Source organism: Suillus bovinus, assembly GCF_016758785.1.
Source record: "Suillus bovinus strain UH-Sbo-P2 chromosome Unknown EDB93scaffold_105, whole genome shotgun sequence".
Lineage (NCBI taxonomy): Eukaryota > Fungi > Basidiomycota > Agaricomycetes > Boletales > Suillaceae > Suillus > Suillus bovinus.
Genome location: NW_024542161.1, coordinates 19,696 through 45,128, shown reverse-complemented (window position 1 = coordinate 45,128; position 25,433 = coordinate 19,696). Strand labels below are relative to the sequence as shown.

Below are 25,433 nucleotides of genomic sequence, written 5' to 3'. Positions count from 1 at the left end.
GATATCCTTAGTACCTAAGTAACTGCAGAAAAGATGCTGGCATGTTATATCCCATTCTACCAGATACATATGTGGACCCAATTAATTTACTGTACAAAGTCGGTATCGTACAATATCATACATGCGGACGTGTTCAACAGTGCCCAAGTTCTGTGGCGTCACGTAGTCGGTCATATCAAAGGTCAATAGCACAGCTAGACATGGGTAAAGAGTGTGGATATATAGAAGAAAGCAAGTAAAGTGAGACTATAGCAGGTATAGATAACGAAGGTGTCCTGGATGTGTAACGCTAATTTGACCTGATTTATGACAATACGGGACTGGCGCTGTCGGCGTTGTGGGGGTCACTGTAGGGATATGGAGCTAGCCTTATTGATTCCTCGGTTGACCTACCGCCATCTGCCACTGACCTGCCATTGATCCCAAATGCATGTGCAAAATCCGTCTTCTTACTTGAGTGAGTTGACGAGGCGCCACGGGCGTGGTTAAAGAAGAACTTGAGTGAGCCCGCTATCTCTGTAACAAAATCCCCTGGTAATGTGTCAGGCAACAATATAGAAAGACGCTATAGAGCGCTTACAGTAATTGACGCTATGGAGATATCAGCATGTAATATATTTTTTCGGTCATGAAACATAGACGCACCTGTCCCATAATGGACGCCATATGCTTGTCTTCTTGTTTCCTGGCACCTTATATTCATTGACTGTGTATGCCCACATCATCAATACTGAGAAGAAAACCATCTGGCACGTGTTAAGTTAACACGAGGCTCCCGCATTGTAGGAGGCGATGACTGACCTCAATGCAAATGGTCAGCGCATTAAGACCATCTGCGATATTGGCCGCAGTCCAGTATTGGGTGGCTTTGGTGCTTATCTCAGCGTAAATCAAATTACGGTTATGAAAGGACACACCTTTGATGACGCGGCCTTCAAGTGCGCTAAACTGCAAATTACTCGGACGTGAAGTGGGTAATAGCTATAAAGGCGGGAAGAGCTTACGACAAAGGACTGATAAAAAGTGAACATCACGATGAGCTTGATGGAGAGAAATTTGGCTAATGGTCGTCGCCCAACTAGTTCCTCCTTGGTAAGTCCATAAAACAGCAAAAGACCGTAGAGTGCCACACTGTTCACAAGACAATAAGTCATGGGTCAGATCTCTATCACATCATGTGTTGGACATACCTAATACTGGCAAAATCAGCAGCCTCGAGATAGACATTGGCATAATATATGCTATAAGGGCCAGACTCGCAAAGCACGTTGTATACTTGACAGATGATACCAGCGATAGATACGGCTGCGGTAACGTGAGATGTCTATCTGTGTGTAGACTGGTTCAACCTCACCTGGTCGGATGATAACGTATTGTAAAACTGACCACTACACTAAAAATGGGCATTTGTCAAAGTACTCAGTAAATGGCTTACCTTGAGGGTATACATAAAGTAAGGCTAAAGAAATGTGTGAGGGAAAGACTCCTAAGGCATCAGAAACAGCATACCTTTGTTGGTCGGTATCTCCAACAGCAAAACTATGGGCGAGATCAACATGTAGTCGTGAAAGAAAATGTCAGGTGAACAGGCGAAATACGCACAGGAATCGGTAGCGGTCTTTTATCCTTTCGTTCAATTGCTTTTGTGGCATCACCACCTGTGGCTGTGGCTGCCACGAATTCGATCAGCAGGAGTCTGACGTAGAAACAACAGGTAAGCAAGGCGTTTATGAGATAAAAAGTAAACCGCGCACAGAAATGCACTTAACGTGACAGCCTGATCGAATGATCAGACAATGGACAAAGACGGTGCACATGGTAACCAATTACCTCGTATGCTGAAAGGATTGGGACGCCGTCAACTCAGTATACGATAGTGTTGGTACGATAACTTACCGGCTTCAATGAGCGAGTAGTATGTGTAACTCCGGAAATATCGGTAGGAAAAGAATGAAATAACAGCATATACTGGTGGCATGTACAGGATCCGTAGACTGGAAGTAGGACAAGAGATGAAGAAATAGACTCAAGGAAGAAGTGACACACGCACATTTGACGCTGCTCGCTGGGTTTGGTATAATTTCTAATGTGACGAATTGGAACCGAAAGATATTTTCAACATTTATTGGAGCCTTACCGACAATGCCCCGAGACTGAAATCACTGAAATAAGAACTGTCTGCGTGAGGTTAATGGTAAACCACTCGGGACAGATATGAACTAGTGAAGATGAACATACTAGCATAGCACATCCTCCTGCAATCGCCCATCCTATTCGGTGTTGGTCCCAGTTCAGATTGCCAGAGCTCCAGAAACTGGATTGGTCCACTTCTGAGGTGTTATCGGATGGGCAAGACGACACCATGACAGATTGTGGTGGATACTAGATACTAAAGCTTGTGTCTGAGGCGATACTACAAGGCGGCAGGTATAAGAAGTTAAAATCAGCTGAAACGCCTGAATCGTACAAGACAGTGTATGTTTATGTAAGTAATACAACACAGCTTCAAGTTATTCCTGTTTTTGCCGCACCTGACGTTGACTCGACTCTTCTGAAGGCTATACTACCGTGCTATGGGCCTAGCAGCGACTTCTTTGGTATAGGTTTTCAGCTGATCATGCCATCTGTGCTAGAAGCGACAATTTCAACTAGCGCTCTGATCATGATGTACTTCTCTTTTTTTTAATTGTGCATCAGCGCTACTCCTCAATTGTCTCAAATTTTAGGCCAGGCTTCAGAACGCGCTAGTCGAAACGTTGACATACTGCCAGTAGCACAGGCATTGGAGAGCATTTATGGTACAGCCTCAATTTCATCTGTTTTTTCTCATACATCGCGGCAGGTGTACATGTGTATTCTCGGAGCGCTTGGTCTATCATCATATCATCAACATAGCCATCCTCCTGCTTCTAAACACGTCACAAAGCGCTCGAGGTTTACTTCTTCTTCGGAACCTTGGCTTTTGCCTTGGCGGCAGGAGCCTCTGTGGCAGGAGGTTTGGCGCCCTTACCCTGCAAGATTGACAAAATTCATTGGCGTCAATAATCATTGGACAGGTTACACACTGGTGCAGGGGCACCCTTAGCGGGCGGACTTTGTGCAGGTGCTCCGGGAGCAGCACCGCCGGTGGTGGGAGCGCCTACGCATCCGCAGTAATCCCAGCAAAATAATCGAAGGTTGTAAAAATATCAAGCGCCTGTCAGACACCACTCCAATAGAAACGACGGTCAGGCATACCAGTTTTAACAGCTTTCTTTGCAGCAGCCATCGTGTATTATTTGCACGAGAGATGAAGTATGAGCGAGGGTGTGGTTGTGGTAGTTGAAGGGAGTACAGGCAGAGAATCTTTTATAGCTCTGACGCAGCCCTGCCCTCACCTTCGGCAGAGTTCGTACCGTTTCTCCCTGTGTGTCACGAATTGCGCAGCTGTATCCAGTTATCGACTGTGTCAGTTCGGGAGGTTTTCGCACCATTTATGCTCATATTTTGTTTGTGGCAGTTTAAACGATCTCTACTGGAGGGAAGATACTGCGGAAATGAAGCCAGCAGAGCTTATCCTCCCAACCAAGTCCTTTCCCCTTATCTGGGAGCCATGTACGTCGAAAGTACTCTATTTCATCACAAGCTATTAGTTTGGCTGTCGATCTGCATCCTGAAAGGGATGGTTTACCTTGTGACCACACCTGTATCAAATACCATTCTGAATCACTCCTCTACATTCCTACCAATCGCGTCGAAGCACGGGCGTTCCTATGTACGACTTCACCCCTTGCGCATTCATTTCGGTGGAAGTGTCTATCCCTGTGACCCCACCTCTCGCCCAAGCTTAGATGATCCACGTGGAAGCTTGCGTCACGGTTGACGGAAAAGATCTGAGACATAGTCACATTTATGGAACCTCAACAACAATTGTTGAAGCACTTCGAGAACACGATTTCCGCTGAAAGATCACCACGACAAATGATCTCGGTGTAAGTACTCATTGTGTTCAGTCGAGAACATTCTAGGCTTAACAGACGGGTAATAAATATAAGTTCATCACAGGGAAAACCCCCTTCACAGCATCTCAGAGGGTCTTATCGATACGATTAACTCAGATAGGCAGTGTAGCTGCTTCCCTCGCTGAGACCATTAATTCAATTGAGACTCGTCACAATGACCCGACGAAACACTCATAGATAAGAGTGTCACCTGGTCTTCGGCGACTTGAACAAGGTGCCGCCTTCTCCATTCCTCTAGCCCCTTCTCTAGAATTCGCTCATTGAGACCGTTTGGGACAAGCGTGAATGTTACGCCTAGTAAGTATACTTGACGTTAAAAGGCTTCCATCGGTTCGTAAGTTTACGTACCAAGTTCTTCTACTTCCTGATTCCTCCATTCGTCATCGAAAAACAGCTACCCAAATGTGTGTGACAAAGACCTTTATGGATAACGCTCACCTACTTACCATCTCGTCATAGGGTATCCCAGTCTTCTCATGAAGTTGCTTGAAATGTCTAATCTTGGAAGAAGGGTAGATCTCCAGCTGGTCAAAAAACTTGATTGCGGGGATTGGTTTTGCGCTGCTGTCGCTACCAGTCCTCTGGGGTATAAGTATGAGATCTAAGGCTTCACGAGCTCTTCGGTACAACATGTTAGTTTAGCAGCAGTGGAATTGTTCAGATCACTCACAATGAGGGCGCATCTGTCCGTGAGCATGCAGCGATCGTTACGCCTGCTGCCTGTAGGCGATGCATGATCTGTGGCACATCCCTGTAGAAGTCTATTGTCTTGGGTTTGCGATGACTATCAATGACTTTGCCAGTAACATGGTGTCGCTTCAATGGAGGAAGTACATGAGTATCGATCCAGAAATCCCAAAGCGTGTAGCTACATGTTCGCAATCAGTCACAATCGAGTCTCGATGGGCGTCCTTACTCTAGATCGAAAGCGACCAGTTTTGGTAGCCTTGTCGTCATCGTATCGGTTACTAGTGCTAGTAATCCAGGATCCTAGGAAGTCGACGGTCCTTGTTGGACACCACCATGACACATTGGGGGTTTCAACATTTTATCTCTTGCAACCAAAAGCAGCCTAGAACGTTCTAGAGCACTCCTAGAACACTTGGGAATGTATTTTCACTGGGTGGTAAAATATCAGTTTCGCCGCTGTGAGAGAAAGAGAAATTCGCCATCGCCTCATTTTCTCAAGCTCTCCTGACAAAAGCATCGATGACGACCAAACATTTTACATGATTAATTCCGGAGGCCCGGATTTCAGCTCCCTCTTCACTTATATGGCATTGCGGCGAGTTCACCGCGAAGGACGATAGCGGCGGCGGCCAATATAAATTTAGGGTTCCGCACGGGTAACACCGTGGGTCGGTTACTCAACACCGTCGCCAACACCGACACCTACGCACCGCGGGTAAGAGAAAGGCGGTACGGAGAATCCTAGCACGGTGTTCAGATGTTGTCAAAGTTCTCAATTTGGTAGGTCATACCCGTCCAAACACCACCAACCCGTGTTAACTTGAAAGAGTCGGGGTGTGCCAAGGGTATGAATATCGTACACCGTACCCGTGGGTTTCCCTAGCGGCCATAGGCACCCCACTCCCACTGTTTCGAGTCTTCAAACTTAATTGTACTCACGTATTTTGAACTTTGCTTTCCAGGAATTCTTCAAGTTTAGTTGTAACTTGAACCTACATAGTCAAAGTTGGCTTCGAAATCTAATATGTGATCTTCTAGCTCTTCAATTTCGGCCCTAGTGATGATGCCCACGATCAGCCGCACGGACCTTTCTCGAGGCCCTTTTCTTGGATCAGGATCACACCAAGATCGTGAGTGCTACATACCATGATCTACCTTGCATGGCCACATCGTCGTACTTTCAACCTCTTGCGATCAAAGGTTTCACCAAAATCATTCTCAATAATTTCATCACCATTCAACTCGTGAGTCGGGCCTAAGGTCTAATAGGGTATATCCATTACACTTTGGGCTCAGGCACCAACCTCAAATTGACAAAGTGGCGTTTATAGAACCGAGGAAGTTCGGACGCAGTGACATGAGGTATTAATTTTGAAGTAACAGTGACCAGCCAGAACATTTACGAGATTCACAATCGTCGGATGTGGGCCCACAACACTCGGGTCAAATCGGTGACGCTCTTTACCCGGGTCCACTCAGTATCAGCGAAACTAGCTAGACACAATGCATTCCTTGACATTTAGACATTCTTCTCTGCTGACAAGGGCTTGCTCGAATGGTCGGACGCTCTCCACATTAGCTGGCTCTACTTCGTTAGGCTGCCTACCCATGACGCACTCACCAGTCGTGTCAAAGCTCGCATTCTTCAACTCTGTAACTGGTGACGGTAGCAAGATACCATATTATCGAGTTCTTGATGTGCGTGGGGTTCCAATAGAAGGCGCTGAAGTACCTGAGGTATGTGTTGCGCCCCTTTCAAAGAAAATTATTGACGTCAAAGTTCATTCAGATCAGTAAACAATTCGCTTGGCGATTGTGGGTTGGTTTTGCAGTGACTCAAGATTGTATCTTACAAAGTCTTGAAGATATGAACATATGCAGTTGCTTCCCACGTTAGATGATATACTTTGCAGTGGTCAACGCCAAGGCAAAATACCCTTCTATGTACGTGGACAAGAACACACCTCATATCCTCTTTCTTTATATTACTTAAATTTAGGCGACTTCCGTAAGATAATTGGTCGCGCAGGTATAAATTCTAGTCGCTGACCTCACATATCTCAAGTATGGAGAAGAGGCCACTGTAATTGGCTCTGCTGCTGGACTTGCTGACGATGACGAGTGAGTTTCTCTGAACCCGTAGTCTCGTTTGAGTTACAATGAGACACTCTTGTTTCTAGAGTATTATGTTGGACAAAATTTTCCCTTATTTATGTTTTTGCTAATTCTGCCACAGCACAGTACCGCGAAACGGGGGTGCTCTTGTGGCGTGGCTTCACTCTTGATGGCATCATGGCGCAAGTTTTCGGAAATCACGAAGACTCTGGCAAAGGCCGTCAGATAGCTGTGGTGTGCCGCCTTGTGTTCTCCCTTTCAAAGCCTTGCTCAGTATATACTAACGCACTCTTAGCATTACGGCTCCAAGCAGCATCATTTCCACACCATATCTTCTCCGCTCGCAACTCAAATATCACAAGCTGCTGGCGTTGGATATGCACTCAAACGTGACCCAGCGAGACGCTCCAAAAATGTAGCATGCGCGTTTTTCGGGGAAGGCGCAGCATCAGAGGGGGATTTCCATGCTGGAATGCTCTTTGCTTCGACGCTGCCTTCGCCAACACTGTTTCTGGCAAGAAACAACGGTTTCGCTATCAGCACCCCGAATTCGCAACAATTTTACGGCGATGGTATCAGCGCAAGAGGCCCAGGTAACTTGAGCACAACGTTGCGTATGCATTTGTGTGAACACTCATCGAATGTCACTCGTAGGTTATGGTGTGGATACGGTTCGTGTAGACGGAAATGACGTACTCGCGGTAATGAACGCTGTCAAGGAGGCGCGAAGGCGGTGTTTGGAAGGTCGTCGGGCAGTTCTTGTGGAGATGATGACCTACAGGGTCAGCCATCACTCGACGTCGGACGACTCATATGTCTATAGAGAGCGTCAGGAAGTTGAAGACATAAAAAAGAATGACGATCCAATCAGGCGATTCCGCCTATTCATGGAATCTCGAGGATGGTGGAACGAGACGGATGAGGAGGAGCTCGCGTTCCGTCTGAGACGTGATGTGATAAAGGCATTCAAGCGCGCAGGGACCGTCAAAAAGCCTGACCTAGAGGATATGTTCACTGACGTATACGCGGAAGAACCCTGGAATATAGTGAGTTGATGGATCAGTCAGGGGTGCGTACTGATTTTGGCTACAGAAGGAACAACGGGAGGAGCTGGTAGCATTGCTCAAGAAATATGGACAAGTGTGGGAGCCATGGCAAAATGAACTCGGAACTCTTAAGAACGGAGGGAAGGTAGATTAATGATTGACTGGACAGCACACGAGCAATCACGCACTCGCTTAGGGGACTCGAGTAAAAATGGAAACTTCGCTGCAGCTCGGCCAGAGTTAGACAGATATCGGTCGAGGCTGAGCCGAGTGATACTCGACACACAAAGTTCAAACGACACTTGGAATTTGCGAAGCTTATAATAAATGTACGTGGAACCATGTCATGTAATGAGTAGCCACAATGAACTATTAAGTCCCGGCAAAATAATAAGTGTCAGAGGAAGAGGCTAAGACTGAGTGGCTGGAGAGGAGCTGGAAGCACGAGTCGCAGCGGCAGAGATGAGAGACTTTGATGAAGATCTGCATACTGCCATGAAGGTGAGCATAAAACAAGGACGAATGAAAAGCATGGCACACACTCGAGACCTAGAGCTAGTGAGGCAAGCGTACTCGATTATGTCACTGCCTCCTCCGCATATGCACGCGCCAACGCATGATACATCTTCGTCTCTGCTTCACGAAGGCGTATCTCTGCTTCACAAAGGCGTGTCTCTATATCCTTAGCCTCCATGCCACGTTTATGTGCGGCAGCAGCTTCAGCGTGATTAATCGCACGCTCAAGTTTCAGAAATTTGTGTTCATCAACTTGAAGAGCGAGATTGTACTTCAAAGCCATACGGTAGCACTCGTCTCGAAGTTCTTCCTGAGTGATCATGTCTGACTGCATGTTCACGATTTCTTCATTGACTGCAGATGAGGAAGGCATCATAGACGTTGATGCAGGTGGTGCCGACGGAATCAACGCGGTCTTGGACCTTCAAGTTGAAGAGCAGCGAAAGGCTACGCCACCTCGTCCGCAAGTGACAGATCCCTGCATCCTTCGAGAAGGGACTTGTAAGGCTTGCAGTCGCGCAGAGCGAGCACGAGGTGATGGGCAGGCATAACGTTTGAAATTTGAACTCTGTTCCCAGTGCCGAAGCCCTTCGCGCTTCACCGAAATTTACGAAAGCTACTGAGTCACCTACTGGTAAAATATCACTATAAGAGAGAATCATCAAATTGAACACCAAACAAGCGGGTAATCATAGTCGATGGCTGCCAGTCCAGCGGCGCGCCGTGACAAAGCGAGTACAAGGTCCTAATCACTATCGCCGGGGACCAGAACAGGTAACGTTAGAAACAATGGGAAGAGGCGGTGACGTGGGTATGAAAGGATATGCAGGGAATAGATACGCAATAAGAACTACGCACACCGAAGAGGAAAAGGGGAATCAGATAAGGGCAACGTAAACACTGCAAAAAAGTACAGAATTGTCATAAAACCGAGGCCACGGAACCGAAACACGATAGACCCATTTTCATCTTACGTAAGGCTACACTTTTCAGATCAAGTAGCAGTGCCAGCATAAGGGTCATCGTACGCTTGAGTGTAACGGTTGTTTGGCTCGCCCCCTTCCTGAGTGGAGAGGCTGGGAGTATACAACGTCCGCATGCCACTACCGTTGTAGCTGGCAGCTGGGATAGGGAATGCCAAGGAACCAGTAGGGGGAGGGGATTTCATTTTCCGTTCCGCATAGGCACGGAGCATCTCGTCGGGGGACATCACGTTGGCAGGCATGGGCATCATGCCAAGACCTGATTCTGGAGCAGGATGTACCGGGACGGGAGGAAGAGGCATGTCAACGCTCTGTTGTTCCTGGGGTAGCAAGTAATCATCTCCACCAGCTTCATTGCCTGTACGCATCACTATTTTAAAAGTCAACTTTCAAGTACTCAGGAAGCATCCATAAGAAACCTACTGCTCAAGGACGGCCAAACTTCATCCATGCTAGGACGCGCCTCCGGTGCTCCACTAAGGGACATGCGGGCACGAATATCATCCGGAGTAAGAGTAAAGGGGCCCTTGGTTTGTGTAGGAGAGAGGTCTCCCGTGTCTTCCTTGTCATCGTTGGAAGGAAAGAGGAGGCACAAAGCCAGTATGGAAGGCACGACTGGTTCCGACGGTGCGACGAGACTCCATTGATGGACGAATGTCTGTAGCGAATGATACCCGTGATACTCGCTCGCCTAAGGTGGTCTGAGAACGCAAGCCGGAACGTAGTTGAGACATCCTTGGCGCATCGAAACTGGCTTTGTCTGATATAGAAGGATCGCCTTCGACAGCAGCAGTGCTGAGCGGACGAATTGGACCAAAGGAAAATGACGAGTTGCGATTTCCTCCACCCGAAACTGTCATGCTGTGACGGATAGCTGCCGAAGCGCCAGCAGCAGACATGGACTTCCAGTCCACAGAGATCGTCGACATACGCTTGTCAATGGCCTCGCTGAAGCGTCTGCTCTTTTCCTTGGATTTGGCGCGACTTAACTTGAAATAGACAGCTAGTCCTAACCCAATGAAAATAAGCGGCACCAGGACGCCGGCAGCGATCTTGCCGCTAGAGGAAGAGCTGCTGGAAGAGAAGTTTCCAACATAGGTGACGCCGTTTGGAGAACTGAGATCGGCGCTGGCTGGGGTAGAGCCATCGGATGGTGCAGTATATGTAGCAGTAAATACAGGGCCCGCGGGAAAGGGGCTAAGAAATGGTTGCGTGTTGGAGGTGACGATGGAAAGCTGCAGGTTGATTGTGGAGGTATCATTCCACCACTTGGTCTCAAGGCTGGACTGATAGGTACCCAGGGCGTAATTAACATTTTGCCACTCGTGAATACGGCTGTTTTTCAAGCTGGGGGCGATAAGATAGATATCAACAGCTTGTGTGTTGGACAAGCAGGATGTGTCCCAGGTGATGTTGAAGGGACTACTGCTGGAAACGGTTTGACCCTGAGAGGGACTGATATAAAAACCGCCTGTTGCACATGCTGCAAAGATCAGATCTAGCGCAATGCACATCTCATTCATTTGAGAACTTACAAGAACGCTTTTGGTGCGTTTGTGGTGCACCAGCATGCCCGATGCGAACGTGCGTCAATCCTCGTTTGTTCATATCGCTGAGATTTGGATTTTTTCTTATGAGTTTGACCTCCGTTTGGGTATAAGAACCCTTCCGAAAAAAAGAGTGTATCCGCTGTGTCGCGCGGTCTGCAGTGACGAAAGGAATGGAGGGAGGTACTAGTAGTAAGTAGCTAGTGCTGCCATGCTGGTTGTGATGGCACCCCGTATGTAAAGTTTAAACTCAGACAAGACCCCAAACACCGGATAATCTGTCATAGCAACATTGAATTGACGAGACTTTGTCTTGGACTTTTCCAGGTGACTTGTACATAGCATCGAGTCACAAGGTGCAAAGGTGAGCGCAGAACTCGTGCTCGGAAAGTTTGATGTCATTTGCTTCCTTCATCGCCAAGGCTCGAGGTTAAAGCATGTATGGATGTTGGCTGACACTGAGGCATCAAGTTGGTGTCTGTCATCTCATGCCCAACACAATTTCACATGTCCATGTATTGGCGCTCACGCATCGCCTCATGAACGAGGGCTTGGGGCTCGTGCATGTCCTTTTAAAGTGCTGGAGGCAGGACAGCTCCGCTCCAAACCAACAGCATGAGTAGCCTCGTATTTTATGCTCCACCGGTAGCTCCTCTGCTTGCTTCTTCGTCTTTCAGCGACGTACGGCGTCATAGATATTCTATTTCGGCTAGCAATGAGAGACATGTTGTGGCGGACTTATCAGGCGGTGTCGTCGCAGATACAAGCGCTCCCACAACATCAGGAGGTATCACAGATATTTGGAAATGTACATGGTTCAAGGATACCGGCTCTACTAAGGTTCGTTTTAGCCCACGCGGAGGTGTTTTGAGACTGATATAGCTGGTACAGGTTGCAGTGAAGACGTTCCGGATCGAGAGCACAAGCCAGGGTGACCTCGCCAAAACGCACAAAGCACGTATCGATGCTTATTCTCAGAAGTCTTAATATAAACCATGATATGACAGAGATGGTCGCAGCAAATTCATGCCTGGGCGAAGCTCGAACACGAAAATATACTTCCTTTATATGGCATTGTCATGGACTTCAGCCCAATAGTATCGATAGTCCATCCTTGGAAAGAAAACGGAACTCTCTCGACTTATTTATCATGCAAGCATGCAACTTTGACCGTTCAAGATAAATTCAAACTTGTTTGTGTCGGGTTTTCGTTGCATTACCATTTAACTGAGGCTTCCTGGCTATCCCTGCCAAATAATAGCTCGAGAATATCGTCTCGGGACTTCATTATTGTGCGTTCAGTCATTTCCGTTCAATATTTGACATGAGCTTGAGCTATGCTTCCCTCTCCGCAGTGCACTCTCATGGCATTGTTCATGGAAATCTTTCTGGTGTATGGATGATTCCCGTTGAATTCGCAAATCGATCTAACATATGTGTGAAGAATAAGGTACTGGTAGATGCCCTTGGCAGAGCCAGTCTAGCGGACGCCGGTCTGAGTGTGCTAGTTCCAGAAATTCTAGGCATGTCATACTTTCGCCTGTCAACATCTGGCGCCATACGGTTTGCTGCCCCCGAACTTTTCAAAAAGTCCAGTCGCGGAGAAGTGCCCCTGCCAAGTATATCCGGTGATCGTTATTCGCTGGGCAGTATCATTTACTTCGTGAGTCCGTCTCTACAGAAACTACGCGCCTTGTCGATGAATTATGCAGGTCCTTTCGGGCTCTCTACCATATTCCACCCTGAAGGACGGTAATGTGCTCGTCGAGTTGCTTCTGGGAGTCGCCCCAGCATCACCCTCTGATTCGGACAGATCCATCACTCGGGAGCAGTGGCAGTTCATCCAAGGATGTTGGTCAGAAATCCCCGAAAATCGCAGGACGACGAGCGAAGCTCTCGAGTTTATAGACGTCAATCTCGCTCTCTACGTTCCTTTCAGGGCTATATCCTTGACTACAGTAGAAATGCACTCGAGGTCGAGCAAGACAGACGCCACTAAGCCTCGGTTAGTTTTGAGCCGCAGAGACTTCTCTCCGGGCGATATGTTACCTCCAGGCTAGTATGCTCGACTACTGTCATCGTAGTTAAGGTTGACCTTTTTCCAGATATACAGGCGAGTTTGGCAGTCGGTTTACGTCGCTCGCGGAATCCTGCGAAGGCTGCTGAGGTATGCGAAAAGCAATACATACTGCCGTATCTCATCCACAGACTCAGGCTGCTGTATCTGTCATTTTAAACGACATTTTCGACACAAGTCATGTTGTCCCTCGGTGGGATTCGAAGGAAACAGAACATGCGGTAGTTAGTCACGTGTATAATGTTCTGGTCGAAGATGTCAAGATGATCAGCGATGCATTACGAGTGTTGCAAACAACCAACCCGAGGTGTGTGCTCATTCCTGCGAAACGGTAATCGTCTAACGCTTGGCAGCGCGATAGAAAGGTCCCTGGGTACTCTCCGTTCGACAGTCGAACAATTGTTATTTGACGAGAGACGGAAACAACGAGTACCTCGAACCGCTTTCATGATGATCGTCTCCAAACTTCAGGACTTTTTGGACGATCTTTGGAAGGAACTGCATGCGAACAGAGGGAAGTTGTCAGGTGCATTCTGGGAATGGTTTGAGAAATGGATGGCAATGATGAGAGCATGGGATAATTCGCAATCGGAGGCTGCCGTCCAGAATACTGCTACGTGCTTGCTATCCATGCTATCCTAACACAGATGGTGGTTGTACTTCCAGCTGTTGGCTGTTCTATGTGAGGCAGGGCCATACTTTACAAAAAGGCTGCAACGCCACAGCTCGAAGAGAGCCTTGGCAACCACATCATGGCCTTCCAAGTAGGATTAAATAAATACTTCGTGCAAGATAGAGCTTGGTTACGAAGAATCGCCAGAGATGGGAGGCCAGGGATGTCACAGCAGCTTAAGTTCCCCTATCTTAGAATGTAACCCTCATCTCATCCAATGTTCAGCATCGCATTCGAGCTTCAAGCGAATTCACTGAAACTCAAAAAAGGTCCTCTTCCTGTCACACACCATAATCCTAATATATCATACGTCCAATTCACTCGAAAATGTCACGGTCGGGCGAATCAGCGCAAATGTTGCGACCAGCAGTTGGCAACAGTCGCAGACATTATAGTGTGTTTGGGCTATCGCGCCTCCATTTACCTGCATACCAGATCTCAATTCCCCAGATTTGATAAGGATGTGTGGAATGTCGCTCACATGGAAGAACTTGGTCCTGCCAAACGGTTTAGATCGACACTCGGTGTTGGGTTGCTATCCCCTTTTATGTCTTCTGAGGATCAACAATGGGACCTTGAAGTCTCTGCAGTCGTCGACAGAGTAACTGAAGATATATCATTAGATGTGCCACATCCGCGAACATTTCATGTTCATGTCTTCATTGATTCCGACTCTACTAGTACACTACTAGCCCAAGCGCAGAGTGTCTGTCAAATGTACGCCCTCTATGAAAGTGAGCATACACCTGTCTTTTCCGACTCGTGGTTCGTGGCATTATAGCTGTGATAGACGAGCTTCGTTTCGTCGGTGACTTACCATCTGCCACGTCACACAGTTGAATCTGTGCGCCATAACGAGAATTTGCAAGACCTGTCTACCAGAGAGCTACTATCAACGATCGGTAGAACATCATCTGTAGAAGAGCTGCCAGTGTCTCAGTTGATCAATCCGCCCATTCAAGACGATAACCCCATCGTCCCCGAGGAGTACCTCTACAAGATTAATTTATCATGCTTGCGCGTCAAGAAACTTACATTCAATCAGCATCCATCAGTTCTCCGTGGCGATGCCGTCGTAAATTGGGGGCGCTTCGTGTCCGAATTTGTACATTCAGCGCTCTCCCCTCAAAGTGTTGATATCCTGCGTTTCAAGCCATCTCTGGATGTACTCTTTGGCCACATTATACATTCGGATAGCTTGAAGACCATATTTGATCCTCGCCTGGCGTAATTTTAAAGGTGCGCAAGAATGTCCACACTAAATCCGTGGTGAAAGGCTCACATTCAACAGATAATCCAGCAGCATCGCACACTAGTACACGAAATGTTGCTTTGTTGAAATTCCAAGTGTAACTGTCCTCTCATCATCGCCCTGAATTCTGTCAGTGCTCGGATCCGCAAGGAGAAACAACAGCATCATGATGTCGATGTTCACCCCTTTCCAGCTCGCATTGTACCCAAACATGGATTAATGGCCGAAATGACAATGAAAATGAAGACATAGACGACGACCAAGTCCGTGCTAGTAAATGGACGAGCATATAAATCTAAAGAAATTGAGCGGTAAATTGGGGAAGCATGGATGGGCATCGAGATCTATTTATCGGGTCTATATTGAGATTAAATGCGATATGCAAGTTCAGCGTGAGCATAAACGATACAAACAAGTGAACGAAAGCAGCAACGCGGGGAGCAGGAACGCATACCAACACCAAAATCAACGTCCTCACTCGCACACCTACAAACTAAACACCCCCGCGGCCCTCCTCCTACTTTGGACAGGATGAACGAGTACCAAACTGATTCCAAGACCCACAGTCAATCCGATACTCGTGCTGATCAACTGGAGCGCCGTGTTGAACCCGCTTAGGTAGGAGGTACTCGACCCTGAGGTTTGATCGACGACAAAGCTGAATAGTCCGCCGTTTCCCAGGCCTGACGGGAGTTGGAAGAGTATGCCTGTGATCTGAGTACGCGTGTTTGGGTTGTGCGATGATCAATCACTTGATGCAAGAAATACGAGAAGAACAGAACGCACCATAACGACAAATGCATTCCCCGCGAAAACCCTCCCATAAAGATTCGACACCAGTCCCACAGCAAACGCCCCAACAGCGGCTGATATATCACTCTGGTTTGGGAACTTGGTGCCCACAAAGTGGTTCGTCACCCATCCGATGCACGAGATGGCGACTAGGAGGAACTAGGTGTCGGAATCAGTATTAGCTCGAAAAAAGTTTGACGAATGTAAGGTGTTCGATAGGATCAAAACCAAAAACTCACCAACTCCCTCCTCCCAACAACAGCCCCAAACCTCAAACTCAAAAACAGACTGTAACACGGCACACTTAGGAACGCCCACCACAAACTCGGGGTGCGCTGCCACCACCCGCCTTTGGGATCATGGCTTGCAACACACATGTAATCTACGCCTCCCAGCAGAGGTTTTCCGAGCATTGTTTGGTAGAGCTCAGCTCCGATGGCGAGCCCGAAGCCGAGGAAGAGGCTGTACACGAGGGCATAGCAGAGACGGACGGAGCCTGCTACTAGGGAGCGGGAGGAGAGTTCGAGGGAACCGTTTAGGACTATGAAGCCCTGGAGTTTAGTTAGCGATGGGATGCAATGCAAAGAGGAGATGGATAGAAAGGGAACCGGGTAAAGGAAGGGAAACATAAAATTAACTCACAGGTAAAATCAAAACCACACTGCTACTAGCAACAGCCTCATAACAAACTCTCCTCGTACTAGCAAGCGCAGCGCTCACAAAGCTCAGAAGCGTAGCAACCGTTATTTCAAAAACGTTCCCATACAACTCATTGCGGACGCTGAGGAGCTGAATGGCGACAAGGACTGAGCCGAGGGGGAAGGAGATGAGGGAATCGATGAAGCTGCCGTTGAAGCTCACGCTGCAGATGCTGCTGCTGCACATCCCACCTAAGAATACGAGTTGGGGGAAGGAATATGTCGGCTTTCTGCGCATCAGGGTGTCAAGGGCGGCGCTGGCCGAGGATACAGAGATGGTGTCGTGGATGACCTGTGGTGAGATTAGTTCATTTATCATTCGAATGGAAAAGAGATACATACATCCCAATACAACCCATGTGCCTCCCCCAGCTTCCCCACATCTAACGCACTCCCCTGCCTGATAAACTTGACATTACTTGTCCCCGTCGCATTGTCTTCGAAGCTGATCCACATGACGTCAGGGAGGTACATACAGCTCATCTCGAGCTCGAGGACACGTGCTGTGCTTTGGATCTGCGCGACGAGTCTGTGCGAGGGACCCCCGAACATCATCATTGCACGGGTTAATTTGAGGATGAATTCTTGCCGTTGGAGGATGGCTGCTACGTGTCGGGTTATCTGTGGGGTGAGAGTGAATGAGTTGAGGTAGAGAAGTCAATGATGAAGGGAGAAAAGAAACGCACATAAACCTCTGCTCTTTTCCTCTTCCGCCTCCTCGCTTTCTCCTTTTTCTCCTTCTCCTTTCTCTCCTTTCTATCCCTCTCCTTCTGCTCGTCTATCCACTTTGTACCGAAATAATCCCAACCACCACCATCTTCCCTTCTCTTTTCATCGGGCGTACCAACAGCACTACTCGTCCCAGGGGTAGAAGCCCCACTTGCACTGACAGGATGCCTTAAAGGCGTCCCGGGTATACTCAACGAAAACCCCTTTAAATGCCCAGTGGGCAAGTGGTGTGGAAGTGGGAGTTCCTTCAGGACCCCTTTCCAGCGTTTCGACTTTGGTTTCTTGGTAGAAGGGAGGGGGAGGGTTGGTGGAGTTGATTCGGAGGGGGTAGAAGTAGGAGTAGACCTAGAAGTAGTCGCGGTCGTTGGAGGAGCAAGTGTATCTGGTGAATCTTCGTCTTCCTCCTCGACATCTATCACTTCATCCTCGAGGTCCATTTTGGACTCGTCTTGAGATTGGATAGCAGCTTTGGAAGTAACTTCACCCTCACCCTCGTGGACCTCTTCGACGCGCCCACCGACTCCCCTCGTAAAATCGGTATCGGTGCTCTTCGAACGACGGGGAAGACGGAGGCTGAGACGTGGAGGTGCTGATGTTCGTTGTCTTCCGCTTCCTTCCACATTCCTTTCCTTAGCCCCCTCATCCTCCAAGCCATCTTCGAACCGATACCTAACAAGCCCGTACCCCTTCTTCATCTTCAAGTCAGGCGCTAACTCCAACTGCATAGGCGCAGCAGCACCGCTCAACGTCCCCGCACCCGTAATGAGCGCGGCCATACTTGAGGGGCCTTTGTCTTTGGGTTTGAGGGAGGTGATGAGGGAGGCGGTGCTGCTTGAAGCGGAGTGGAGTGTTTGGTTTAGAGTTTGGTAGGGAGATTTTTTGTGTTTGGACTTGGGCTCGGAGGAGTGGGAGACCCACGGACGATCGGGATTGGAGAGGTCTGATTCGTCTTCGCTATGTGAGGGATCGTGCTCGTCGTTTTCGTTGCCATAGAGCGCCAACAACGCACTCAACACGCCAGAGCCTAGTTTCGGCTGGGAAGCATGTGCCGGAGGGTGAGATTCAGGATCATAAGGATCGTGTGATTGTGCATATGGTGGGGGATGGTGAGGGGTAGGAGCGACTGAAGGGGGAGTGTGGAAATGCCACCATGATTTCTTGGAAGGTTGTTGCGGAGTTGGATGTTGTTTCTCCTCTTTGGCTTCGACGTTTGTATCACGATTCTCTTTTTCGGAGTCTTGTTCTACGACTGAGACTCGTGATCGTGATTTTGAGCGGTGACGATGACCAAGGATATTCCATCGTTTCGTGTGCGCCCTGACGACACCTGCTGCTTCGCGCGCAGTGAGGTGTTCGACATGGCCGTCTGCTGGGATTTCAGAGCCTCCGCTTGGTTGCCTTGAAGAGAGGGGGAGACCAGCGCTTTCTAGGGGGTCGATGAAGACTTCGCCTGGGAGGGCGTGTGTGCGGCGTGGGATAAACGGTGTACATGAGGTAGGGGATGTAGGCAGGGATGAAGGTGTGCTTGGGGGATAGGTATGTACGTCTATGGTAGGGGGAATGACTTGAGTGGATGGGGAGTTTGTGTGGGATGAACGGTGGCGCTCAAGTGCGTCTTTGAGCGTTTCAAACGCGTTTGGCTAGGCGAAAAATTGATGTAAGCAAGGTTGAAAATAAATCAGAGGGTACTCACGTCTTGAGCCATCTCGTCTAGTGCGTGTGGATTGACTGGTTCCGGTTCGTGGACGTGATCTGTGCTTGCCCATTGCACGCGACGGGGAGTACGAGTACCAGGGGTTGGTGACATGATACTAACTGGCATCGTGTGAGGCGATGGCGAAGACATTTAAGAAGATGCGTGCGTACCGTCTATGATTGTTTAGTGATTTTTCAAATGTGACTCCACGGAATTGCAAAAAGACTATCGTTCGATTCACCGTCGTCCGAGTCGGTTACGGTCACCGTCGTCGTTCCCGAGGTCGTCACCTAAGTGAAATATTTTAGTTTTCATGGTTGTTCTACTGGACTAAGTACTTGAGGAAGAGGTAGACGTAACGTAACCGAAGTTCTCTCACATGATGTCATTCCAGCTCCACTTGAGTGTGTTCTCCAACTCTAATTTAATTTGCACCCTGATACAAGCACATTAGAGAAGTCGGCCATATACGTCAACAACTGCGAAAGCGCCACCTACGCCGTGTCAGTCACTAATGTTAGCGAACCATCCGAACCCCATATTCAAAAAGATATCATGCGACTCACCGTTATCATGCTGAAAATAAGGCTCCAACTTTGACTGTACCTGAGACTCCCCTCCAGACAAGTCACAATATTATTACACCCGCATACTAGGTAACCACTTCGCCGCAAAGATCCAGGAAGAAATCAAGACGAAGGACCGAAATCTGTAGTGAGTAATAGTAATTCTTTAGACGTAGTCGTGTAATCCGAGGTTCACGACCTGTTCGCATCCGATTCATTACTCCATGCGTATGTATACATAGTAGCTTCAGTTTCCCCAGTCGTCGCGAATTCCGATACTGCAAGATTCACATGATAAAGTGCATGGGGCGAGATAGCAGGGCACTTACCCACAAAAAGTAACCTCTCCCACAACTGAGAGCAATGGTGTAATAAACGTTACTCAGCGGTGCGTCAAATCTACCACCAGCACCTCTGGAAGAAGAAGTACAGTGAACATCTTGATAAACTCTTGCCGACGGCCATCCGAACCAGAGGAGGGGAAGGGTCGCCGATCGCCGAATCACTTATATGGGCAGGAACCGACTGTAAGCTATAATGTCATCATACACGATGGCCTCCAGATGAGGGAAACTGGCGATAAGTGAAGCACATAGCAATTGTAATAAGCAGATGGATTCGTCAAAACTTTTGGCAAGTAAGGGTATATAGACTGGTAGGGCGGTCGGGACGTATAAAGGTAATCATTGATGTGTAGGCGGGAAAGCTTTGGCGTATTGAATCTCCTGAGCTGCAACTCATTGCACTCAGTTGAAGTCAGAATTCCAGTCTTTTACGGTGGACATAGCCACAGTTTCCCCACGCTGGCTCTCAGAAATGAAGATATCGAGAAGCTGAGAGTGTGCCACAGGTAACTTGAAGAACCAAGGACGCCTGCCGTGGTGGCGGCGTTCGTCGTTATTGTAAAGGGTGAGGAGCGGACTACCAGAGCGAGCAAGCAAGCACTGGAAGAGATGTGGAATAGATGGTCTAGGGGTTTATAATTTTCAGAAAGCACGACCTGGATGCGCGACTAGACTCCTGGTGTTGAATGTGCAACGATTCGCCAAAAGCGGCACACTCTAATGAATACTAGGGGAGGGCTGGCAACATTGAGCAAAATGGTGTGGAGTCGTGATGAAAAGACACTGGGACAGCCTGGCGTGTCATTAATAATAAGCAAGAAGACTTGTTGTAGGAGTTCCACTGGCAGCCAATGGATGTACGCCTGTTTTAATGGCGTCAAGTTGAACGGGAGAACTTGAACGAGAGTGACATTAATGTGTGGATCTTGGGGTGCTCCACCGTGACCGCAGTGGTTGCATGTTGTAGTTTGTGTATGTGTGCTTGGTGGCATTCAACGTCGCGTTCGGGTAACAGCAAGACACTTACTTAGTTACTTGGCAAAAACTTCAGGATGCCCGGTACTGAAGGAGTTATATATCAATTAAAAGATGACCTCGCAGGTCCTCGCTGCTCTCCTTGATCCTAATACAGGATTTGCGCCTCTACAACAATTATGTTGCGATCAGTGTGTATCAAATGCTTTGTCAGTAAAGCGCACCTCACTAGTCACCAGAATAATAGAGGCAGAGATTAGCGTGTCTTTCAAGGGGATCTGGATGTCTTATACATGGAGGCCAATACGCGAAACCTTCCACATGCTATAGTGCGTGAGCGAACGCGTATTGCAACTCTCTCCCCCAACCCGAGGCAATCGCAGTGCCTCCTCACAGAACTCCTTGTATGACTTCACGGAGCCGTCCCACAACAGCAACCTTCAGAAGCAATCACAGGAATATCAAAAGTCTACGAAACATATTGTTATGTGGGCTCCACAGGAGTGGTTTAGTAAAAGAGCTAGATTTTGATTCCACGAACAGTGATGGTCGATCATTAGCAGCTGATAGCGCAGTGAGCCAAATCACAACCTGTGGAAGCACTGACTAAAACTCAATCATTTCAAGGGATCTGAGAAAAGCCTAGCACAAGCGCTTTAGTTATTTGTTCCTGCTGGCAGATTGGATGAGGCACTTGGTTTTGGTGGCGAGCCATTGGTAAGTTAAGCTCCAGATATCATCCGCGCTATCTCTGATCTACTGACAGCGAATAAGCGATGGAATGGTGACGGTATCGATGACGCCAAGGATGCCGAAGAATGGCAGGGAAACCCGGGTGTCCACGATTCCGTCCACATTCCACTTGATACAAGACTTCAAGTAGTCCCCGAGTTCCATTTCCTCGCCGAGATGGATGTATATAGACCTTTTAATGATGCATCGAACTACTGGCGGTTTGCGATGGTATAGTTGGTCGAGCATCTTCATTTAGCTTCAGCGAATGCACCATCAAACTAAGAATGTCATTATGATGTAGCCGCAGGAAAGACTGAACCGATGACCTATTTACGATTGTAGGTCGCCACCTACAGTTGAATCGCTGGAGCCATCACCTTGGCTAGGCGTCAAACGAACAACCTTCTCGGGTCGCTCATCATCGGTCGCCAATGCTTGCGTGGATGAAGCGGGTACATCAGTACGTTTCCTTTTCCTTTCCAGCTTCGCCTTCTCTCTCGTCGTCAGCGTATCGAAATCCTCTTGTAGATGTGCCTTCAACCTGGGCATGCTCTCCAGGGCACGGTCGCACTTCCAGCAATAAAGGCCGCTATCCTTCAATAGCGACTCATATTGGCTGGCATCAAGCTTGATCATCTACCAAACAAACCCCGAAGTTCTGTCATTAGTGCGGAATAAGACATCCTTTGCTGCGCACGTACCCTTCGATAATACGAAGGCTCAGCATCGAACCACGAAAGAACATCTTTCAAATGCAGAAAGAACCCCAGGCTAGGATGAAACGAGTTGTAGTGCTTCTTCATCTTCATCTTCGGAGAACACAGGTCCGCAGAAAGTACATGCAAATGGAGGTGTCTGAAACGATGCCATGATGGGATGAACTCGATCGAACAATAAGATGCGATAAACAAACACTTACTCCATGCTCGAAATTGGGTGAAACCCCACCCAAATCTCCCACTTAAACTTATACAATTTCATCATCTCTTCCTCAATCATTTTCTTCACGTTATTCGCTTCCTCGTTCAAGTTCATAAGCACCTCCTTCGCGGCGCTTTTCTCGCATCGAAGCAAAGAACGCAAGTCTGTGAGATGGCGTGCACTCAATGGCGGCTGGATTCGGGGTATGACCAAAAAGTGAAAGATGGATTTGGGGAACGCATCGAAGACTGTCAGACATGTGTCTGAGTGAGAGAGTAGGATCGATGGTGGTAGAGTCGTTGGATTAGGTTTGGACGCATAACTGCGGAAGATGGCGAGATTGGGGGCGGAAGGTGCCGTCGTCATGTGCGGCCTATCCTATGCTTCTGGACGTAGATCGCAGTGATGCCCACTGGACTGTAGTACAACTCCACCTTGCCGCAATGAACTACTTATCGGGCCCATCATAGAAACGTTACATGCATGTAAGTATTACTAACCTTAAATGCGCCATTGAATACGAATAGACCCTGGGTTGGTCATATAATGGTTAGGTGATCCCCGGATCGATTACTACGTACGTCAATGAAATCTTCAATATAAAAATTTTGGAACCGGCTTGTGTATGAACCCGACATGTACTAGTATTAGCAGTGACCCGATCACATGGTCGCTAAGAACGACTCTCTTCCGAGTATTATGTCCTGTGAAGATTGGTTGAAAAGCCCTATCACGATTGTCATCACGGAGCCGACGCGGACAACTCACATGAATGGTTGATTCAAGTTGAAGTTGATTGAAACCTTTACAGTGTCGGCCGGTTGCTGGTCACGCATTTGTTCTGAGAAGCAATCTGATGAAAGTCAGGATCTGGCCACTCTGGGGCTATTTCACGTAGACTCCGAGGCAAAGTCTAGGGCTAACCTGAAGTAGCCTGGGCGCTGGGGCTTCGGTGGGCTGTGTTTGAGCGGAGTTGCAATTGATGTACGGTCCATTTCAGTCTGAAAGATTGGCGACACTTACTGGTCACAATACTAGTCGTTCCTCCAACGAGGTCCAGTACTAGAGGTCATGCGGTCTGAATCAAATTCAAATTTCACTGCATTGAGACCGCCGAGCCCTCCAGTGTTCCAACTTGAAGGGAACGGCGCGGCTCGACCCTAGTGACTGTCCCAAGGAACACCGAGAATGACCATATAACCATTGATTACTGTTCGTATTTTTTTTTCTCAAATAGAACGAGCGTCGATCTGCAGTCTCTTGTCCATCGTTCTGACTTTCAAAGTTGCGAAAGGCACCGAACTTGAACAACATCCGTGGTATATACAGGTGCGTTCTTATACAACTCAACTCCAACTCCTTTATGACAAATTTCGTAACGAGAACAGGAATCACTATCTTCCTTCTGCTGGGTACTATCAACTCGGACTTTGTATTGCTTGATGAGGTGCTCGATGTGCCATATTTAACCTAGTCTCGGTGAGCGCTCATTTCAAAAGGATAGTCACGCAGGGGCATGTTGTTTATTCTTCCCTGACTCGGAGTGTTCGCTTCATCAGCAGCGATGGCATGCTGCGTAACCGTAAAGGAGGGAGCTAATTAGCAGGGTGCCATCCATCCGACAACTCGCGTCAGCGGTTCATGCGGACGATCTATATTTCGTGCGTCCTACAAATCAATATCTCCTAGCTTCGCTTACTACCAGTACTGTTTGCTTTTGCCTACACATACAACTCACAGCGAGCTCTATCAGGTCGCATCTAGCTTACCTCTTATACTCCCGGAGTTTGGTGGGTTCAATGCTTGGCGACGGCAGAAGTCTTGTTCTGGGCATGGCTGCCTCCTCTTTTTGCTTGGTGCGCAATCCCTTAAGAGTACTGCCAAGAGCGGAGAGTCACAAGGCATCGATACCGATGACGATACAATGGGTTGTATATCCCTTTGTAATGTTCGCTGGCTGACCATTCCTCTTGAGGTACAGTAAACTATGCTCGGTTATTGTGAGTTGCACACGGATATAATCAATTCGCATCGGGCAGGGAGCTGATATCACGGCTCGTGAAAGCCGCTTCAATTTCAAAATGACGAGCCCTTAAGGCCTCACGCCAAACCTTAGATCTTGATCAGATATTCCACTCGATCATGCTTAGTATATTGACGAAGGCTAGGAGCTGGAGCACTGAGTACTGAATGATGAGGCGATGAACAGGGTTCCGATATTTTGGTTGGCTTCCAAATGCGCAATCCTGTGGAAGTGTGTAATAAGTAGAACATGCAGCGGCCAACAACTGCACAGGTGCTTGCCTTATTAGCGCCGCATACGACAAAGCCGGCAACTTTTTGCCTCAAGTAAGTACCATGACTACCATCTACTCCAACGAATTCGGGCCACTTCTCCTCCGTGCAGGTATCGACCCCGAGTCTGACGAACATCGACCCAAAGACTGTTCAGAAGAATCTGAATTCACTGCTTGGTCGAAAAACGTCAAAAGATCCGAACTGAACGTCGAATCTCACCTGTGAGTCAACAAGTCAAATTATTGGGCTGAGATGCTGGTTGACTGAGCAGCGTATGATAAGATGGATTACCCCTCACCTCCCGTGGGCATCTCTCGATGAGGATGGTCAAGAACCGCCGGTGTTCATCAATACGAGTATCACATCTCACTAGTGAATACCAGTATTTGACAATTCTTTGCAACAGAACGATGCGGATTCCGGTGACTCTGAGGAAGAGTCAGGTTTCTAAGAATGTACTCCCAGTGAATGATCGTTGGCAACGATACCTAAATACCAACCTTTCTATGCTACAAATATTGCTTGTGCTGGGATTCAGGACGAGCTTGCATTATATATCTGTAGCACGAACAACAAACATTATAGTTACCATTAGCACTGTACATGATACCTTACAATATCAAATCAAGAGCCAATGCTTCGCGTAGGAGAATACAATTCAGGCTCGCGGAAGGTGGACTGCGATGCCAGATGTCACCTCTTACCATTTGAAATTCAACAATGGTCTGCTGCGCAGGCTCCGTCGTCCAGCACCATTGGATAAGACCGAGCGCTCCTGC

General features: G+C 48.0%; 9 protein-coding genes across 9 annotated transcripts; 3 read left to right on the top strand and 6 right to left on the bottom strand.

Annotated features, from left to right (window-relative positions):
• Window positions 1-23: 23 nt before the first annotated feature.
• EDB93DRAFT_1180263 (organic solute transporter Ostalpha-domain-containing protein) lies at window positions 24-2,481 on the bottom strand. The gene is made up of 17 exons (XM_041450635.1): window positions 2,239-2,481; window positions 2,138-2,178; window positions 2,051-2,083; window positions 1,897-1,994; window positions 1,831-1,838; window positions 1,755-1,777; window positions 1,603-1,696; window positions 1,510-1,539; window positions 1,436-1,459; window positions 1,355-1,388; window positions 1,191-1,305; window positions 1,005-1,131; window positions 918-948; window positions 802-866; window positions 646-746; window positions 581-591; window positions 24-531 (listed from the first exon to the last, which is right to left on the bottom strand). The coding sequence occupies exons 1-17, from the start codon at window positions 2,362-2,364 to the stop codon at window positions 305-307; spliced, it is 1,188 nt and encodes a 395-aa protein (XP_041302081.1). The 5' UTR covers window positions 2,365-2,481; the 3' UTR covers window positions 24-304.
• A 1,224-nt stretch (window positions 2,482-3,705) lies between these two features.
• On the bottom strand, window positions 3,706-4,958 carry EDB93DRAFT_1243285 (magnesium-dependent phosphatase-1; the record flags this gene model as incomplete). Its single annotated transcript, XM_041452123.1, has 6 exons — window positions 3,706-3,750; window positions 4,192-4,295; window positions 4,350-4,395; window positions 4,448-4,619; window positions 4,672-4,869; window positions 4,918-4,958. 6 exons carry the CDS (start codon window positions 4,956-4,958, stop codon window positions 3,706-3,708), a joined length of 606 nt encoding a protein of 201 aa, XP_041302080.1.
• A 1,236-nt stretch (window positions 4,959-6,194) lies between these two features.
• Window positions 6,195-8,006, top strand: EDB93DRAFT_1094919 (thiamine diphosphate-binding protein; the record flags this gene model as incomplete). Its single annotated transcript, XM_041446642.1, has 9 exons — window positions 6,195-6,428; window positions 6,481-6,506; window positions 6,557-6,639; window positions 6,734-6,812; window positions 6,872-6,879; window positions 6,928-7,040; window positions 7,102-7,399; window positions 7,461-7,852; window positions 7,899-8,006. 9 exons carry the CDS (start codon window positions 6,195-6,197, stop codon window positions 8,004-8,006), a joined length of 1,341 nt encoding a protein of 446 aa, XP_041302079.1.
• Window positions 8,007-8,429: 423 nt separating this feature from the next.
• On the bottom strand, window positions 8,430-8,917 carry EDB93DRAFT_1255893 (uncharacterized protein; the record flags this gene model as incomplete). Its single annotated transcript, XM_041453855.1, has 2 exons — window positions 8,430-8,790; window positions 8,841-8,917. 2 exons carry the CDS (start codon window positions 8,915-8,917, stop codon window positions 8,430-8,432), a joined length of 438 nt encoding a protein of 145 aa, XP_041302078.1.
• A 445-nt stretch (window positions 8,918-9,362) lies between these two features.
• Window positions 9,363-10,959, bottom strand: EDB93DRAFT_1243283 (uncharacterized protein; the record flags this gene model as incomplete). The annotated part of the gene is made up of 4 exons (XM_041452122.1): window positions 9,363-9,721; window positions 9,775-9,913; window positions 9,945-10,834; window positions 10,887-10,959. 4 exons carry the CDS (start codon window positions 10,957-10,959, stop codon window positions 9,363-9,365), a joined length of 1,461 nt encoding a protein of 486 aa, XP_041302077.1.
• Window positions 10,960-11,407: 448 nt separating this feature from the next.
• Window positions 11,408-13,741, top strand: EDB93DRAFT_81645 (kinase-like domain-containing protein). The gene is made up of 9 exons (XM_041457577.1): window positions 11,408-11,738; window positions 11,790-11,852; window positions 11,906-12,091; window positions 12,160-12,190; window positions 12,254-12,561; window positions 12,611-12,953; window positions 13,004-13,065; window positions 13,107-13,282; window positions 13,329-13,741. Exons 1-9 carry the CDS (start codon window positions 11,514-11,516, stop codon window positions 13,615-13,617), a joined length of 1,683 nt encoding a protein of 560 aa, XP_041302076.1. The 5' UTR covers window positions 11,408-11,513; the 3' UTR covers window positions 13,618-13,741.
• On the top strand, window positions 13,646-15,051 carry EDB93DRAFT_81411 (uncharacterized protein). Its single transcript, XM_041457569.1, has 3 exons — window positions 13,646-14,382; window positions 14,485-14,887; window positions 14,940-15,051. Exons 1-2 carry the CDS (start codon window positions 13,866-13,868, stop codon window positions 14,877-14,879), a joined length of 912 nt encoding a protein of 303 aa, XP_041302075.1. The 5' UTR covers window positions 13,646-13,865; the 3' UTR covers window positions 14,880-14,887; window positions 14,940-15,051.
• Window positions 15,052-15,386: 335 nt separating this feature from the next.
• On the bottom strand, window positions 15,387-18,911 carry EDB93DRAFT_1263548 (uncharacterized protein; the record flags this gene model as incomplete). The annotated part of the gene is made up of 10 exons (XM_041454207.1): window positions 15,387-15,614; window positions 15,687-15,851; window positions 15,932-16,243; window positions 16,335-16,682; window positions 16,733-17,011; window positions 17,077-17,175; window positions 17,281-17,501; window positions 17,679-18,153; window positions 18,244-18,759; window positions 18,813-18,911. Coding segments are annotated over 10 exons (2,742 nt in total), but the record flags the coding sequence as incomplete, so codon positions are not given.
• Window positions 18,912-21,717: 2,806 nt separating this feature from the next.
• Window positions 21,718-22,884, bottom strand: EDB93DRAFT_81904 (uncharacterized protein). Its single transcript, XM_041457586.1, has 3 exons — window positions 22,355-22,884; window positions 22,137-22,290; window positions 21,718-22,071 (listed from the first exon to the last, which is right to left on the bottom strand). Exons 1-3 carry the CDS (start codon window positions 22,720-22,722, stop codon window positions 21,766-21,768), a joined length of 828 nt encoding a protein of 275 aa, XP_041302073.1. The 5' UTR covers window positions 22,723-22,884; the 3' UTR covers window positions 21,718-21,765.
• Between the last annotated feature and the right edge of the window lie 2,549 nt (window positions 22,885-25,433).